At 44.3% G+C, this 19,745-nt stretch overlaps 1 protein-coding gene across 1 annotated transcript; it reads right to left on the bottom strand.

Moving 5' to 3' along the window:
• Positions 1-1,066: 1,066 nt before the first annotated feature.
• Ldhb (lactate dehydrogenase B) lies at positions 1,067-19,047 on the bottom strand. Its single transcript, XM_021164516.3, has 8 exons — positions 18,933-19,047; positions 16,508-16,642; positions 12,422-12,539; positions 9,786-9,959; positions 6,717-6,890; positions 5,263-5,380; positions 3,588-3,711; positions 1,067-1,422 (listed from the first exon to the last, which is right to left on the bottom strand). Exons 2-8 carry the CDS (start codon positions 16,634-16,636, stop codon positions 1,255-1,257), a joined length of 1,005 nt encoding a protein of 334 aa, XP_021020175.1. The 5' UTR covers positions 16,637-16,642; positions 18,933-19,047; the 3' UTR covers positions 1,067-1,254.
• Positions 19,048-19,745: the final 698 nt, after the last annotated feature.

Raw genomic sequence — 19,745 nt, 5'->3', positions numbered from 1 at the left:
TTATATCTTACAAGACTGGAATCTTTGCAAAACATCTGCAATAGTAAATGCTACTTGTATTAGCCTGTATATGGCTAAGCCTTGTACTAAGAATTCTATGTTATTTTCTCACTTTATACTACTTGCTAGTGACACAGCACTTACCCAAGGCCCTGGATTTCAGCATCAGCATAGAGAAAGGTCAATCAGAAGTAAACCACTCTTACTGAAGAGGATATCCTTGCTATCACTGTTCATGGATGAAGGAATTATGACAGCAAGCAATATGCCCAAACCACTATCAATCAACGACAGAGCTGACTCTCAAGCCCAGGGTTGTTATGGTAGCTTTTAGCCATCCCCAAACTTAGACCTAGATAGCCCACATAAATTAGGACCAGTTAAAGGTCAATCTGCCTTACCTATATTGAGTTTCCATACTGTCTTCCTGACAACTGGGTCTGGGTGACTTGGCCCAAACGTTCATTTCCTTTCACTAACAAAGACAACTCCAACATACTTCTAGTTTACCCACTGGTTTCTTCCCTTCAGAGAATGAAAGTGGACTGCATTATATGGAAGGTACACTAGTTTCTTCTCTGGTTATAACTTAAAAATTGTATCATGGCTGGAGAGATGCTCAGAGGTTAAGCATGCACCCCTTTCTCTCAACACTGACGTCAGGGGGCTTACAACCACCAGTGACTCCGTTTCCAGGTGTCTGACTCAGCTGGTCTTAGGTGCACATACCTACATGTGATCATACACGACTATCAAAAACCTTCAAACTGTAAATATATTCTCAAAACATGAAACTCATAGGGCACATTGTGATGGAATATTCTGGCACTGCCTGGAAGGTGGTTACCGGAACATAGATGGTAGAATTTAAGGACATTGGAGGTTTAGAAGAATCATTTAAGAAACGTATCACAACTTTCCAGAAACTATTAAAGAAAACACAAGGTGAGCCTGTAATCTCAACACCAGGAAGGCCGCATGCGGCCAGAAGAGCTCAGTTCGAGGCTAGTGCTGGCTACACAGGGAGACACCATCTCAAGGAACCAGACAAAAAGGCAGGCAGAAGTATGCTGCAATTGCTAACTTTATTTGATCAGGAGCTCCTAGTGCAAACATCAAACAAGCCTGGGCTTTGATCTGTGAGCTCATATCACATGTCAGGGAAGAAGCAAACTGTGACCTACATACAAGGCTGAAGACTAAAGGTTCACGGTCACATTGGAGGTTTGTGTTCTACAGCCTAGAGACTGGCAGTCACAGGTCTTTGAGGTCTTTCTGGATGTCCCATAGGGTGTCCGCACTCTTCCTGAGCTGAGCGACCTCATCGTCCTTCAGCTTCTGATTGATGACGCTGGTCAGCCCCCGAGCGTTGAGGATGCATGGGAGACTGAGGAAGACTTCGTTCTCGATGCCGTACATTCCCTGTGAAAGCAGAGAAAGCATCCAATGAGGCCATGAGGGAATGATCTGAAGAAGCACGTTGGATCCAAACAACTATAGCAAGTTTGATAAGCACAAATTCCCTAGTTTTCATCTAATGGGTCCACATGTCCCATAAACTGGGGTTTTGAGTTCAGTTTTTTATTTATAGACTGTGCAAACCTATTCTACGGCAAAACTAGTTACAGGAAAGTAGTCAGTACTTAGTTTTTTTTTTTTTTTTTTTTTGCTTTTCGAGACAGGGTTTCTCTGTATAGCTCTGGCTGTCCTGGAACTCACTTTGTAGACCAGGCTGTCCTGGAACTCAGAAATCCACCTGCCTCTGCCTCCCGAGTGCTGGGATTAAAGGCGTGCGCCACCACGCCCGGCTTAGTACTTAGTTTTTAAGTCAAGCATTTTCTGCTTAAATACAATTTGCTATATGAACCTTTCCATGGCTTTTAACTCTTTGCTCAATGAGTAACTTCCTACTAACTCATTTTAAGATTTTATTTATTTATTTATTTATTTATTTATTTACTTACTTACTTACTTACTTACTGGTGCCTTCTGGTCTATACAGCAAGTTCCAGGACAACCAGGGCTATACAAAGAAACTTGTCTTTAAAAACAAACAAGATTCAAGGGATGTTTTATGATGCATCTGAGTTTGTGTGTACTATGTGAGCATAGTTGTCTCCAACGGCCAAAAGAGGGCATCAGATCTCCTGGAAGTAGAATTAGAACATCCCAAGAGGTGTTGGAGTAGTTAACTATTTAATTACTAAACTATAATTAACTATATCAAGTGTTCTGCCACTTTAAATCAGGGAATGGACTTCTCTCTATGACTAGTAGATTAATTTAACATGTTATCTTAATATTTTAAACTATTAACCTCAAATTCTTTTGTATATACACCAAAGTAGAGAAAATTAAAAGCATTCTGTATGCTCCCCAAAAGTCACAATTACTCGTTTTCCCATACTCGCCTTGTAAACTGTCTATAGCACTTTAACCTAAACGTCTGGTATCATGCTGTCCCCAACTACCTTTCTGTATGTGTGGTATGCTTGTGTGCACACGTTTCAGTGTACGTGTCTGTGAGTGTGTGAGTATGGGTGGGAGTGTGTGTCTGTGTGTGAGGAGAGTTTCTGTGAGTCTCTGTGTGAGTGTGTCTGTGGGTGTGTGAGTGTGTCTGTGGGTGAGAGTTTCTGTGAGTGTGTGAGAGTTTCTGTGAGTCAGTGTGTGAGAGTCAGTCTGTGGGTGTGTGTATGCATGCATACATGCAGAAATCAGAGGTTGTCATCAGGTGTCTTTCATGATAGTCTCCACTTTATTAAGGCAGGGTCTCTCTCGTGAACCCAGTTTAGTCTGCCCAGCCAGCTAGCTTGCTCTTGGGGATCCCACACCTACGATTTCCCATCATCCTTTTTTCACTTTTGACACGGACATGTGGAAAGGGCTCACATGCTGCGTATGCTGTTCTAATGTAACGTTACTTTTCTTCAATGGACTTCATTCCGATGAGGTGATGCAGCCCAAGCTCATCTCAAACTTCCTACACAGCTGAGGACGACCTTGAACTTCTGACCCTTGTCTCTACATCCTCAGATGACATACAGATCTGCACAAGCACGTCCGATTTAAACAGTGCTGGGGAATCAAACCTGGGGCCTCATGCACGCTAAGCAAGCACTATCCCAACAGAGATAAATCCCAGCCCTCGGCTCAGGTTCTTTTTGCCTCTTTTGTAATGTTTGCTCCACAGTTTTTGATTTAAACTACATTTGCTGTGTGCTACATGAAAGGCTGTCTAGAGCTTACTACATGAGCTTACTACACATAGTGAACCTAGTATATACTTATTTAATGGTATAATAGAAGAAGGTTCAGACTAGGATTCATAGTTAATAGTTTTTTTTATAGAACACAAGGAAGACTTCTTAGAAAAAGTTCAGCTATCTTAGCTCCCAGAGAGTCAAGTGCTCTTATCCTAATCACTGGTTAGAAAGAGAAAAAAATAAACTTTTATTATATAAACCTTGGATGCAAAAGTTACTTTGGACTGGAAGTTTCCCTGGTTCGTTCTTTATTTTTTAAAGATGAATCTCTTTGTACAGTGTAAGACTGGACATCCTGTTCTACTTCATAGCTGGGTCTCTCACCTTCACCATGGTAGACACGGGGTGAATCCGGGAGAGGTTTTTCAGCATGGACTCGATGAGATCAGCCACGCTCAGGCCGATGGCCCAGTTGGTGTAGCCTTTGAGCTTGATGACTTCATAGGCACTAGAAAACAGACCAAGGAGAGAGACCACTGAAACCTGACGGCGGGTGGTGACTCCTTTGTCTGACTGTCCTCTTGGCCCATTTCTTAACCTTTTTGGCTGTAGTTCCTTTTCTTAGTAAAGGAGGAGAATGCATTGGTTTTGTAAGCTTTTTAAGAATATCAACTGAATTAATATACAAACAAAATAAACCTAAGGACGGGAGACACCTAGTGATGTGTCTTCGAAGCCACCATGATGGTTAAGAATGTACATTTAAGATTTTTTTTTAAATTATGTGTACGCATTGTGTGTATGTCTGTGTGCATGTGGTGTGTGTGCACAGGACTGCTAGCATCAGAAGGCCAGAGGCACCAGATGCCCATAGAGCTGGGGTTACAGGAATCTTGGGCCACCCGATGAGGGTACTAGGAACGTAACTTCAGTCCTCTACAAGGCCAGTACACACTCTTAACTGATATGGGATCTCTCCAATCCCTAAAAAAACATTTCCCACCCAAATTAATTTACATAAGCATGTACTTTCAGATATAATAATGAACATTGGAAGTAATGAAAGGCAGGAGAAGCTGTCATTCAAAAGAGCAGTCATCTAATCACTTTAAAACTGAAGCATTAACTAAATTGAAAATCGAAGGACTTTTTCAACTTTTAGATCCTTTTTGCTATATGCAAATCAAATTCTCCAGGAAAAAAGTGTTCTCAGTAAACCTTGCATATGTGAAGTAGCAACCTTCCTACTGAACCTCTCTGTAAATAGTTAACCCTTACTGAGTGCTTGTCAGTTTTCAGTGAGAGGCCCACCATGTTATAAGTGACCTCATCCTGACAAGTCTGTGGGTCTTACACTTTACACAGACTAAAAGGTCCACAGAGAACCAGGCTATGAGCCATTATGACCTAGTGCATCTGGGAGAAGCCGGATGATAGATAACCCTGAAGATGAAATCGCCTCCAGTAGCTATAGTCAGCTTCGTTGGTAGTATGTGAGCGTAAGCCTGAGTTATGGGCTGTATTTCAAAATGATGTATGATTTGGGGTAGGGAGATCATAATGGAGAATGGTTGATAATAAAAGAAAGCTTAAGAAAAAAAAAGATTAGGATGGGAGACATCTTAAAGGGGTAGGGGTAGGCAGATAAGAACAGAGCTGATTAAAATCTCCCAGCAGGCTGCCCAAGTGGATTGTGTGACTATAGAGGCCCAGGATCCCCTCTGTGGACGAACCAAGCCTTATTTAACAAGTGGCAAGGTAAGGCCCCCCTCACTAGGCAATTCCATGGTTGTCTCTACATGTGCCGGTTTTCTCCTGAGAACACACATTTGCACTCTCTAGAGACTTGCCTAGCACGTCTGACTGTTTCTCCTGAGAACACACATTTGCACTCTCTAGAGACTTGCCTAGCACGTCTGACTGGTGTACACAGATCTTCCCCACCTCTCAGAGGCCCTCACCAGGTGAAGAGTCACCAGAGCAGAAGTGTGGAAACAGCCTAGGATTCTCTCTACCAGGACAGGACTCAAAGTCTAAGTGGAGTCGCCCGCCCACTCACCTGTCCACCACCATCTTATGCACCTCCTTCCAGTTCTCACTGTCATTGTCTGTCCCCATTTCTGGATTCAGTTCCTGGAGGGAGACTCCTGCCACATTCACCCCGCTCCACACAGCCACTGAGAAAAAGCAAGACAAAACCTTTTTTATCTCAGATCTCTGATGCAACTTATCCCTACTATTCCAATGGCAATTGCCCCTGGTAGAGTTCCCATCCTTTTTGGAGAGATATTTGTTCCAATATTTGCCTTCAACTAACAATAGATATCAGACACATGTACAGACAGACAGACACATACACACATAAACACACACACACATAATGTATATATGTTTGTGGGTATGTGCAGGTGCCCAGAATCCAGAAGGGTGAGCCAAGACACCTGAGGCTGGAGCTGTAGGCCGTTGTGAACCTGATGTGGGTTCTAGGACTGAACTTGGTCCTCTGCCACAGCAACAAATGTCCTTACCTGCTGAGCCGCTTCTCCAGGCTCTACTTCTGACCTTTTAGCTTTAAACAAATGTGGCTCAAAACAGTCATTGCCATCATTTACATAGAACATGAAATTCTTTTCCAAATCTCTAGGCTGGTAAAAACCACAAGGAATTATAGTTTGGGATCATGCTAAACACTCGATTTTAGAAATGTAAACTTCTCTCCTGGGGACTGTTTGGTAACAAAAGTCCCTCTCTTCATAATTAAAAAATCTAGGATAATTATACCCAAATACAGTTATCATTATGGAAGTACACTAATATATAAATTAAGGTCTTCTTAATATTGGGGAGAATGTCTACAAACAAACATGGGAACTGGCTTTGAAGTCCCAGTCTCATGATCTGTAGAAAGTTTTGGAGAACACTGGATACTCAGATGGTATGGACAATGGACCAGGTACAGTGCAGTACAGTTACACAGCTATGGCAGGTAACCTGTGAATGGCCAAGTAAGACCCCCTCGGCCCACAGTATCTGCAGTGCCAAGCTTACTAGACATCCATGCAGTCTTAAAGAAAACCATGGATCCATCTCATCGGGCCCAAGAATGAGTGACTTTTCTCTCATGCTGTGGACGTGACTGCTTCATACTTAATGGAGAGGGCCAATACAGTGAGACAGGCAAGATGGCTCAGCAGGTAGGGATATGTGCTGCCAGGCAGGATGACCAGAGTTTGATCTCTGTGGTGAGTTCAAAGCCAACCTGGTCTACATGGCAAGTTTCAAGATAGCCAGGGTTATACAGAGAGACACTGTCTTTGAAAAAAACCTTAAAGATAGCTAAGTGGGTCAATGGATAGATGACAGAAAGAGAGCAAACTGGAATAGAACCCAAAATGTTAAGTATAGTACTTCTGAACCCATTCTGAAATATAGCAATGTATATGAAACTAAAATCTGAAATAGGGAAAAGAGCATTCCGGGTGACCCAGCGGCACAAAGGGAACTCTTTCTTACCACTGGAGTCTCCATGCTCGCCCAGGATCCATCCGTGGCAGCTGCTGGGATGAATGCCAAGCTTCTCTGCCATGAGGTAGCGGAATCGAGCAGAATCCAGATTGCATCCGCTCCCAATCACACGGTGCTTAGGTAGCCCGCTCAGTTTCCAGGTGACATAAGTCAGAATATCCACTAAACAGCACAGAAAAAATAGTAAGTAAATGGGAACTGCTCAGCCAATTAGAAGCAGCGTTGGCGTCTGCCTCCACATGTGAGATGTGGCCAGAAAGATTTTCACAGTTGGGTCAGGCAGACAGGATTGAAGCATTTGTAAAGAAGCTGTAAACGTGTAAACATGTGCAAATGTAGCATGATCTGACATAAGGATACTCAGGAGGATTACAAGTCAAATGAAAGAAAAAGGCATGTGCAGCCCTTTCCGTGATAGTTTGGATAAAAATGGCCCCCATAGGCTCATATATTTGGATTCTTAGTCACCAGGGAGTGACATGATTTGAAAGGATTAGAAGGTGTGGCCTTGTTGGAGGAAGTGTGTCACAGGGGGGTGGGCTTTGAGGTTTCAGAAGCCCATGGAAGGCCCAGGCTCCCCCTCTGCCTAAGGATCGAGCACTAGTTCTCAGGTCTGCCTGTGAGATGCCATGTTCTCACCATGACGATAATGGACTTCATCTCTGAAACTCTAGGCAATTAAGTACTTCTTATAAAAGTTGTGGTCACGGTGTCTTCCCACAGAACTAGAACAGTGGCTAACACACTCAGTCACATTGCCACCAATATTAACAGTCTGTTGATTGTGACAGCTGTCATCACAAACAATGCTAACTTAGTGAGGTGCACCTGTATACATTTTCTTAAGTGTGATATTGTCCAATAAACAATCATGAAATCTATGTCATTACTATCTCCTAGCTGGATGACTGCTACATAGCCTTCATCTATGTGACACAGTGGGTGAGATTTCTGTGGGGTCACAGAAGTTACAGGCTGTGTTGGAAAAAGAAGGAAATGTACACCCTGGGAGAAAAGAAGCTGACAATGGGTTCGGCGGGCCCCACCCCTGTGCTCCTCTGTGGAGCCTGGCAAAGATATCTTTGGCACACTCTCACTGAACAAGGCCTTTCATCTGCCAACTTTAAAACACCACAAAAGCTTTCTGGAGTCTCATACTTTGAAGCGCTACCTTGGAAATGATGTAATCAGGTCGCACCGCCAGTGAAGCAGAATGTGGACACTCGGAATGTGGCTAACTGCTGGTCATCTCTGTTGGACACATACCTGGCATGTTTGTTTACATACGTGCCTGAACCATTCAGAAAGCCCCAGTCTAGGCTCATAAAAAAGGAGAATACAGAAATGATCTCCTATCGGGTCCCAGGCCCCAGTACTATAGGAACTGCAGTGACTCCCCACCCGGGCAGGCTTAGCCACAATCCTCCAGGTGACAGATCAGACGCAGCTCTACCATTTTATAAATATGCTCACCATCATGCAGCAACTTTGATGGTAAGTGACAGAGCAATGATGTGTGACACTGACCTGGGTGACACGCCTCAATGGCCTACCCCATAGTTCAGTGTCCAGTACATCCCAGGAGAAGGGAGGTTAGTGACAGACATTAAACTTTTAACCATTTGGTCTGGCACATGACAAAATATATTTAGTTACAAAACCTTAATTATCCTTAGAAAGCTTTTCCTAAACAGAGAAAGAAAGGCTAAGGAGAGAAAATTACCCCCACCATCCAAAAAACCCCAGGCCATTGCAAAGTTACTTTCTTTGCAAGATAATAATAGGAAAAAAAAATCAATCAATCAAACAAACAAAACAAAAAGGAAAAAAATAATTGATTGATGCCAGGTTATAAGAGATGATTCCATGTTTTAAATTTTTTTTGTTTTCTTTTGTTTTGAATCTACCTATATGTCTGTAAGCCATATACAGAATCGAAAAGAAGATATCGGGTTCCTCCAGAACTAGAGGCACTATGTGGGTGCTAGGAACTGAACCTGGGTCCTCAGCAAGAGCAGCCAGCACTCTGAACTATACCAAGTCATTCTCCCCACCCCCTGCCTTGCAAGCCCCATTGGGAAACGTGGCTATTGTATCTCTTGTCCTGACTTATCAATTCAAATGAATGGCTCGGAGGGAGCTTGGTGATGTGCACTTTGCTTTGTGAGTTCTGATTTTTTTAATTATTATTATTATTTTATTAGATAGTTTCTTTATATACATGTCTCTGATTCTTATCCTGGCCTGCTAGGGCCCAGCAGAGGCTGCAAGCAATGGCCTTATATAATTTTATTCACAGGCTACAAAGGTAGTGTCAGTCACTGCAATGTGTTGTATGTGGCAAACACACATGGTCATACATGCACAGGAGAGTGCACACACGTGAATGTGAAGGTCAAAGGTCTATGCTGAGTCTTCCTCAGTTGTTCCCCACATTAGAGATAGGGTTTCTTAACCAGCCAGAGTTCACCGATTTGGCGTGACTGGCTGGCCAGGAGCACCAGGGCTCCTCTGTTCTCCATCTCCCTGCCATTGAAATGAAAGACGCACACTCTCACACCTGGATCTCTATGTGGAGGCTGAGCTCGGGTCCTCAGGCTTACACAGCCTGTGCCTTACAGAGCCACGTCCCAGCTCCACCTACCCATCATTTACAAATATAAAGCCTTGCCACTCCACAACACACACGGATGAAACCAGAAGGCAAAACCCACGATACAGGGCACCCACGATACAGGGCACCCACGATACAGGGCACCCACGATACAGGGCACCCACGATACAGGGCACCCACGATACAGGGCACCCACGATACAGGGCACCCACGATACAGGGCATCCACGATACAGGGCACCCACGATACAGGCTTCTCGCATTTTTGAACATGTGGCCTGGGATGGAGCCATGTGTTTTGCAGACACCATCTTTCTTTGCCAGTAACAGAAGGCAAGTAGACTGCGGACAGCCTCGGTTAGTGAGCAAACCCAAAACAGTGAAGTCCCCCAAACGTTTGGAACCAGACAGGCCAGTGTTCCAGTTAAGGCGCCATGTTGGTACCTGGGTTGGAAACCACGATGATGGTGCAGTCAGGGCTGTACTTGACGATCTGAGGAACGATGAACTTGAACACGTTGACATTTCTCTGCACCAAGTTGAGCCGACTCTCCCCCTCCTGCTGGCGGACTCCTGCCGTCACCACCACAATCTTGGAATTGGCTGTCACAGAGTAATCTTGAAGAAAGAAAACAAGAGAGTGGACCTTAAATTCAACTCCTGGGCCAAACATGTTATCTCTGGTATGTTCTAGAAGTTCCACTGCGCAAAGCTTCCAGAACTTAATTTTCTGTATTAATAGGTGTGTGTGTGTATGTTATGAACCGAAGTTAGGTCCTCTGGAAGAGCAGCACATACTCTTATTCACTGAGTGATCCCCAGCAACTATTAAGAGGGTGTTTTGGTTTTGTTTTTTAAAGATTTACTTATTTAATGTGAATACACTGTTGTCCTCATACTCCAGAAGAGGGCACCAGATCTCATCACAGATGGTTGTGAGCCACCTTGTGGTTGCTGGGACTTGAACTCAGGACCTCTGGAAGAACAGTCAGTGCTCTTAACCTCTGAGCCATCTCTCCAGCCCTATTAAGAGGTTTTGAACTTCAAGTCTCTGCAGCTGCATTTTTCTTGAGTAACAATGATGCAACCTGACTTCAAGTGACAGATAAGGAGCCAGGGAAATAACACCCCAAATATGTTCGTGGCTAAGAAGGCCACTGAGCTTCCAGGGAAAGCTGAAGCATCTCAATGAGCCCGCAGCCCAGCAGGCAGGCTTTCCACCGTTGCCATGAAGCTGTGGCTTGCACATTCCTAAATTAGTAACAGACAACACAGACAAGACTCATTTTTAATTCCGTTTTAGACACGTAATGCTGCCGACATCTATGAAGAAAAAGAAAGGCAGCGTTTGGTTTGGATTATAAATTAAATTTTGGTTTCTAATACTTCATATATTAAAGGAATGGGACACACCTTGAATCCCATTTAGTCAGGAGGCTGTGGCATGAGGTCAAGGTCAGCACGGCCTACAGATGCCTATAGTGTGTGTATGTTTAAGACAGTCTCACTATGCAGCCCTGTTTGGCTTACAACACACCACGAAGCCCAGGCTGGCCTAGAACTGCCTGCCTCTGCCTCCTGAATGCTGGGATTAAAGGTGTGTGTCACCATACCTGGCTATACCATATTTATTAAGGAAGATTATGTTCTAGCAGTGTTAATGTTTGGAGAAGTTTTGCTGCTAAGGAAGTAAGTTAACATTTCAGTATTTCAAGATCTGACATCTCGCTAAGATTTGACATGATCATTAGCCTGGGTGGCAATGTGGCTTCTGACAGTTACCAATAGTTTTTCCCATAAAATGCAGGGACTGGCCGTACCCTTAGCATACACCTGTGAAGATGAAATGACAAGCCCAAACACCTGACACAGGACTCTGAATGTGGCTAGTCAGTAAGTAATAGTGATTTATCTAGTTTTTTCAAGGCAACCTGTCCCTGCACACACAGATTATCAGCACAGGAAAAGGAAGGGGGCTGACCTAGAAGATGCCCCTGGGACAAATGCAGTGCAGCCTACTAGAAAATCAGGATGCTACATATGGGCCCTGCTAGGGTTGTTGGTATTGTTTTAAAAGCATATTTTTTAAAAAAGGATTTGATTTAAAAAAAAATATGCAGCCAAATTTTTACTTCAGAAATAAAACGGTGTTGCCAGGCAAAGCACCACACACTAACAATCCCAGCAGTTGGGAGGGGCTAGCCTCAAGTGCATAGTGAGTTCATGGTAACATGGATTCCATGAGGTCTATCTCTAGGAAACAAAATGACCACAGGGCACACACTTGGGAAATCAAGCCGATGAAGAGAACACTTGGCATGTGGTGTACAGCACCAAATGCTACACGGATGCTCATGACAAAATGTTCACGTGCCTTGTGCACCGGTCAGCAGAATCTCCAGAAAATGGATTTCTAGAAACTGATGCAGAAAAGCGCGTGTGCCTGTGTGAGAAAGATGCAGACAGCAACCACCATCACCATACATCACAATTTGTGATTTTTCTCCTGATGATACAGCTGCAGACCTGGAGAAGGTCTCATTTTAAAAGACTATATAGTCTACAAAAAGTAGAATTGAGAGCAAATTTTAAATAAAAAAGGGGGGGGCATTTCTAAGTAGATGGAAATTCTGTAGTCTTTGAACTTACTAAAATAGATCATGAGTATTTTGTTGTAAGAGATTACTAAAACAACTGCCCCATAATTCTAGCTTTTCCTAGTTAAAAAAAAAGTTTATACAGGCAATGGTGGCACATGGTTTTAATCCCAGCTCTTGGGAGGCAAAGACACCCCAGGTCTATAGATCAAGTCCCAGGATAGTCATAGCTATACAGAGAAACCCCGTCTCAAAAATATAAATAAAAGATAAAAAAAAAATAAAAGAATGAACAAACGAATGGAGGATAACAAAAGAAAGAACAGAGAGCAGTTTAGGACAGAGTTGTCCAGTAATAGATAGCAAGAAATCAACAAAAGTGAGTGATCAGTTTGCCATACTGGAAGGTGCATCCCAAGTATCCACTCATAGGAAAATCCCTTTCATGTTCGATCCCTTCGAGAGTTCGAAGAAGCTACCTACCTTTATCGGCCACAATTTTCGGAGTCTGGAGGAACAAGCTCCCGTGCTGCAGGTCCATCATCTCTCCTTTGAGCTTGTCTTCCAACACATCCACCAGGGCAAGTTCATCAGCCAGAGACTAGAAACACAAAACCAGCCGTTCGCTCCTGCTGTGGTCTGAGTGTCAAGTAGCCCACGGGCTCATGAGTTCTGAACACATGGTTCCTAGGTATCGGTGCTAACTGGGGACACTATACAACCTTTAGGACATGAAGCCTCACTAGATAAACGAGCCACTGGGATGGAGACCTTGAGCTTTACAGAATAGCTGGCTTTCCTTCCTGGCTCATCTGTGCAGACGTTAGCAAGCAGCCTTACAATCCTGCTACTCTGCTGTCCCTGCCGTGATGGTCTGTACGGGAAAACTACGCACCTTGTCATTCAAATTGCTGGCCAAGGTGTTTGGTTGTCACTAATCCAGCACCCAAAATCCTGCAAGGATGGCTTAGCCCCAATCTACCCGACAGAAGCCTTCTACAAATGGCTAAGCACCCAATGGCCAAAATCCTCAAGAACATTGGAGGATGGTATTCAATCATCTACAACCTACAATGTTTAGGTTGGCTCTGAGCAGCTCAGTGTCTTGGCAGGCAAGGTACCCAAGTCACAGGATGAAGGGTTATGTCATCAGGAACCAAATCCCAAGCATAGAGAGAGATGACAGCTCTGTATCAAATATGAATACTAATTTTTATCTACTTTTACTTAAACATGTTTGGGGAAAAAAAAGATTCTTTTCCTTCTTTTCCATGGAGCATCTTAGAGCCCACAGAATTCTTATTTGCATTTTTAAGACCTCCCATTTAACAGCCTAACAGTCTGTGCAGGTGCCCAGGATCAGCACGTCCAATCATCCTTTAATAACAGCACATGCGAGCCACTGCAGTTAGCAGGGCAACACAATTCAGAGCTTAATGTAGGAAGCCACATCACAGGATGTCAGGGGCTCTGTGTCAGAGCGTGTGGAGAATTAGCTTGGAAGTGCGTACGTAGTCGAAGGAAAGAGGTGAGCCAATACCTAAAGAAAAATAACCAAAGAGCTGAATACAGCTGGCTGTGTATGACAGACCTCCTCTAAGAGCAGTTATACAGAGGCATAGCAAACTATGCTGCTGACTGCCTCAAGTCTCTCTACCCACACATCCATAGATTATACATTCACCGTGAATATAAAGATATTATTAAGGAGCAAGGCTGGTTGAAAGCCAAGAGTGTTACTGTAGAAATCTTTTAATCTTAAGTCTCCAGTGGAACAGATACAGTTGTGGATTCTGCCTCTTAGTTAATGAATGACAGCCATCAATGTGTTGGTATTTAAGGCTGGTGGTTTGATATTCAAGTGCCTATTAACCATGGGATTTTTGTGGGAGGGAAAGATATAACTTTTCAAATAATTAACCCAATGGGTAAGCGGCATTAGCTAGTTTGCATTTTGAGCTTTGGCTAACCTAGGGATATGTGGGAAGGTATCCTGGGCAGCAGCAGCAGCAGTGCGCTGCAAGATCCAGGGTCACAGTTCTCTCCAGTGTCCTATGCTGCTGTGGCATTGGGTGGGTTACGCATACTAAATAAACACATTGTTTTGTGGTGCTGAGGTATTGAATCCAAGGCCTTGTGCTCGGCAGCCATGTTCTCTACTGGGGCGTATTTATCTCTATTGTCAACTTTTGGGTTATGGTCAGATACGTGGAGGACAGCCACCTGAGCCATTCTTCTGCTGCAGCTGTGTGACCCTGACAGGTGACCTCAGTCAGTTAATCTTAAAACAAGGGTAAGAAAAGTTCCTATGAGGAGGATGAAGTGAAACAGGCCAAGAATCTCAGCACCTGGAAGGTTGAACTGATGCAAGAGGGACCACCAAGATACTAAGGCCAGCCTGGTTTTTTTAGAGGAGACCCCAGAACAAAACAGTAATACACACCATACACACAGAAGAAAAGTTTTTAAACCTACCAATTATTTAAAATAGAACACCTCAAACTTGTCATGCCCTCCCCTGCTCCACCTCCTGGACGTCGGGATTACTGGCATGTGCCATCATGCCTGACACCACACTTTAGATATTTTCTTTAATTTTATGTGTATATAACACATACACACATATATTATACACACACATTTTTAAGAGAAGTGTAAGCTCAATTGTTTTAACCAAAGTAAGAGTCAACACTAAATAAAGACCATTTAAAACCCCTACATTTCAGGAAATGATCACCTATCATAGGTATCTAGTTAATTAAAAAGTAGCTAGAGAAAGAAGAAAAAGAACACACACCGATGAGTCCTTTGATAATTGTTTCTCAGTTAAAAGATTCACAGTTTGATCCTTGAGAACTTAAAGGTCACACGGTGGCTAGAGGGGTAGCGCAGTGGCTAAGAGCCCTGGCTGCTCCTGTAGAGGAATCGGTTTAGATCCCCAGAACCCACATGGTGGCTCACAGCATCTTAAACTCTAATTCCAGAGCAAATGACACTCTCTTCTAAGAAGGCCATTTTTGGGCAGGAGTGCACAAACATCCATTCAGGCAAAACACCAAAGAATTTAAAGTTTAGGGTCAGGCACGATAGCCCATACTGGTAAGGTAACCCCAACATTCAGGAGGTGGAAGCAACATTCAGGAACAGTCACAAGTTTGAGGCCAGTGTGAGATACATACAGACTCTTAAACACAATATAAATAAAGAAGGTTGAGAACAGAACTCAGGGGTTTAGTTGTAGAATGCTTGCCTAGCATACAAAAGAGTCCCTTGGCTCAATCCCCAACAAAACAACACATTAAACTTCACAAGCAGAAGGAATATGCTTGGTGGGAGGAATTCAAGCAGCTACCACACAAAAGGGTCAGTGTGCTCTACCCAGGGCGGGCATGGGGTGGGGGAGGGGCTGCCAGCTTGCTTTTCTCTCTCTTCCTACATTTAAGGAAGCTCTCAAAACAAGCAAGGCCTCAAGCCACTAAAACTAAGAGGAACAAAAAGAAGCTACGGTGTGAACTGCAAAGAGTGTGAACTGCAAAGGGTGTCTGTAAGGGCAGTCAGGAGTCTAGACAGGTAGACAGCAGAAGGAAGGTCAAGTCTGGAGACACCAAAGCAGCGTACAACTGATGTGGAGAGCTTCGGGCCATAGTGACTATGGAAACAAGCTGGAGAACTTAGAAAGTTTGATCTTGCCAAGATAGGCTCAGCTGGTTAAATGAATGCATATATACATATGTGTGTATATACATATGCATGTACATGTATGGAGAGGGAGCAAGAGAGAAGAGGAAGGAAGTAGAGAGAGTACAAGACAAAGCCAAATGCAGCAGGTTGATAAATCTGAAAGATGCATATGTGGAAGTGTTCAGTATCAAAATAATCTTTACAAATTTCTATTACACTTGAAATCACTTCAAAATAAAAGCCAGAGGTTCAAAGTTTGAAGATAGGAAGACATTCTTCAAAGTTCACATGTCTCTACAAAATCTCCACAAACATGTCCTAAGATGACAGATTCCACTGCATCTAAATTTTCCAGCCACAGAGCTCAGTTTATCACCACAGAAACGAGGCAAGTCACTATGCTATCCCTCTTGGTATGGGGCCCACCCAACAGATACAATGAGATAAATCACAAGGAGATACCAGAAAAGCAGGCACTGAAGAAGATGCCATGAAACTGACCTTTTTTAAAAAATAAAAATAAAAAAAGTCAAAAGCTTGCAGAACAGAGAAAAAGATATACAGTAAGGATATAAAATGCATGCCTTGGATTGAGGCAAAACCAGCTATAAGGGGTGTGGTTTTGACAACCTAGAGAGTTTTAAATATGAATATGAAAATGACGGGAGGACACTGCAATACTATAGTGGTGTTAAACTCTGGAAGCTGTTCCAGAGTGGTCACATAGAGAGTGACCAGAATCCTCCCATAACCAATACTGAAAGATAAGTGTAATTTTTCCGTCATTTCAGATGCCTGAGGGGGTCTGACGACAACACAGGTCTAGGCTCCTCAAAGAGACCACAAACTCCTGCAGAAATTGTGACCTACGGTACTCTTCAAGCATACCTTTCCCAGAATGCTGATGGCACACGCCATACCCACTTGTCCAACGCCCACTACAGTGATCTTGTTGTTCGGGATGGCAGCCTCATCTTCTGCAACTGACGCAATGAGCTTCTCCTTAAGGGTTGCCATCTTGTCCTGCAAGAGAAGGGGTGATCAATGTGATTTACATGCATGGAATCTGACTGAGAAGTAGCCCAAAATGTCACAGCTTCAATTTTGAAAGTATAACTCAACAGAAGCCCTGAAGGAACCACATCTCACTGAATGCAGGACTCAGTGCAAAGTTCTCCACGAGTTTAAACCAAAATGCTTCCCCAGAGCAGAGAGCTCCATGCAAGCCATTAAGTTCCCACCATCCCTTCTGTGACCTTTCTGCTGTAACTGCAAACTACTGGCTAAAGATACAGATATTTATACTGAAGTAAGCTCGTTTCTTTCTTTTGTCCCTATAAGGAATTTGTGTTTAACCATGTTAACCAGCTAACTTATTTTTAAGCTTGTTTAAAGCCAATATGAATAATTGTAGTTTTTCATTACAAATGATTATGGAAGACAAAGACTGATTTAGGTACTTTAAATCTCACAAAAGTTACAGCCCTGCCCTCCTGACAAAGTGTCTTCACAGAAAAGTATCAATGTTAGTAATCTACGCTGATTGTTTCCGTTTGTTTCTTTTTAGCATGGTTTATCACAGCTGAGGCTCCTACAGGTTCCACAGCCCAGCCAGTTCTTTCCCTTTACCCTCATTTTCACTTCTAATCTGTAAAGAGCTAAGTAACAAAACCTGGCTTAGTTAATGAACCCTGTAGAGAACCCTTAGCTGTACAGAGTGAAGTACTTGAAGCAATCACAACGACTTTACTCCAAAACTTATTTTTGTTATTTTAAAGCCTCCCTCCTAATGTGTACTGCTTCCAGGGCTATTTTAGAGATTTTAGAGGGTTATTTTAGCCTTAGAGAATTACACTTGTAGTTTTTTGGTGGGTGGGAAGATGAACTGCTGTGGGAGGGTTTGGACAAAGCACCGACCTTAAAATGAATCCAATCAGGCCCTGTGTCTTAGGCAGTTTCAGCTGAGTAGCCTCACCTCTTCAGTAAGAAAAGCAGAGCCTCCCCAAAGCCTGCCCACACCAAGTTTATTTTTGTTAGTTGGCTTAAAATCTGTTAGGTAGGCTCCAGAGAGCATTAGGGAGGCCCGGAGTCCCAACGTTTGGGAGGTGGAGGCAGGAGAGTCAGGAGAGGCCAAGGTCACCCTCCATCATCCTGGGATGCTGTCTGAAAAAGACACTGGAACGCTGAAGCTGTCCTGAAAACATTTTAAATAGCCTTGGGGAATTTCAAAAGCGGCAGTGTTGAAGATCCAGCAAGCACAGGCAGATATCTAGACTGAAGTTCAGCGTGTATTCTCCTCCCACCCCCACCTCCCACAGTGATAGAGAATGAGAAGAAAATAGTTTGCATTGTAGCAAGCCTGTGTCAAATCAGGGAGTTGACTGTAGGGAGAAAGGAACAGGAAAAACACCCTCGCCTCGGGGTCCCCCCACATTCCCATCTCCTGTGCATAAGAACCAGTGGTCTGAGTCAGAGGCGAAGGTCGACTCCGCAGAGAATCTCCTGTGTTAACTCTTAAAGCCCGGGTTTGGCCTCCAATTTCTCCATTAAAACGAGTCATATCCCCCACCCTACCCCCGACCCCAGGTCCTGTCGGAGCTTGTTCAGTTCCGCGACACCTAAGCCACCTTTCCTCCTGTGCAAAGCAGGTCACGAGGGAGACACCGGCGCACACCTCGAATAAGGTCTCCAGGGGGAAGCCTAGGCTTCCACACTTAGCACAAGAAGTAAACAAAATCCTAGCTCATCTAAAGAGGCCCAGCAAGTACCCGGCTGCAGGGCGGGCAGTGTGAGAGGGGACGAAGCCTGGTGTTCCGGACCCAACTTTCCTTTATCCTCATTGCTAAAATAGCTGGGACCGTTCTCCATCACCAGGTGCAAGACCTTTCAACCTTCACAGGGACCCACCTAGACCTTGCTCCGTTCCCCGGGCCACTATGCGCGCGGCCCCGGCTTGCGCCCCAGGCTGCATCGCAGCTGATGGGTGATGTGCTAACTGCCAAGGACTTGAAGAGACCAGGTTTGACTTACCTTACGTTACAAGTCTTTCTATTGATAGCACACAGCCCGGAGACCAGCCTGTGCTCAGGATGTACCAAGGTGCAGACCGAGTCGGGAGCTCAGCTGCGCACCTCTGCTCGCTCGGCTTGCCACCCAAAACCACAAAGAAGAAATAGGTAGGAGCATGAATGATCAGGGACAAAGGCCCCAGAGAGTGGATGTGTCGGACGTAGCTCCTTCCTCCTGTTCTGCCAAACAATAACACCTCTGTACTCCCTACTCCCACAACACACACCCTGGTGTTCAGACCTACCAGAAAAGAGGAGGCTCTGCGGGCGCTCTGAGGCAGGGGAACCACTGCAAAGTCAGCAGGCTGCTGCTCTGCGGACCGCAGACTCTGGCTCTACAAGAAGGAGGAGGAGGAGGCGGGGCCGCGGCGCTCCAGCCTCCTAGCTTTCTCCATTGTGATTGGAAACCCGAGATGGGTCTATCCCTCCCCTCGGCTCGCTCAATCTCCTTCAAGGACAAGGCTGGAGTGTGCACGCGCTCTCCCCCGCTCTCTAAAGTTAGAGGTCACCTTCCGCTGAGGCACTTATTCCGTAAACCTGCCTCTCTGGCCTTCTGTACGGTCTCCATCTTGTGCTAATAGAAACCTATGTCTAGGTTGCATTCGGGCTCCACTTTAGAGCAGTCGCCTTGCTTAAGATGCTACTGATACATCACTCCAAAAGGCCGCGGAGCTTCTGAACTCTTTTCAGAAGTGGGGTTTTATACACGCCTGTTATCCCAGCACTGGTAAGGCTGAGTCCTGAGGGAAGTCAGGAGTTTGAGACCAGCCTAGGCCTCTCCATTAAGGCTGTTTCAAACAAACAAAAACAAACTAACTCAGAAGAGAACAGATTTTTGGTCATTTCAAGTTCCTTCAATAAGACAGTAACCGCCCCTCCCCCTCTCCCCACACCTAATTCAACTAATAGCTGCCTAACAAGATCGAAGGTGCCTGATTTCTGCCCTTCGCAGTTCCTCCAGGAAACTGCAAAGTTCCAAGAAAAAGCCTGGCCCCAGGGAGAAAAAACAAGGACCCTAAGAAAGATGTAAGTTCTCTAAGAGTCACTGAGCTGGTACT

Source organism: Mus caroli, unplaced genomic scaffold (genome assembly GCF_978045245.1).
Source record: "Mus caroli unplaced genomic scaffold, Mus_caroli_1 scaffold_7, whole genome shotgun sequence".
Taxonomy (NCBI): Eukaryota; Metazoa; Chordata; class Mammalia; order Rodentia; family Muridae; genus Mus; species Mus caroli.
Note: the sequence above shows the minus strand (reverse complement) of the source record. Positions and strands in the feature narration are given on the sequence as shown.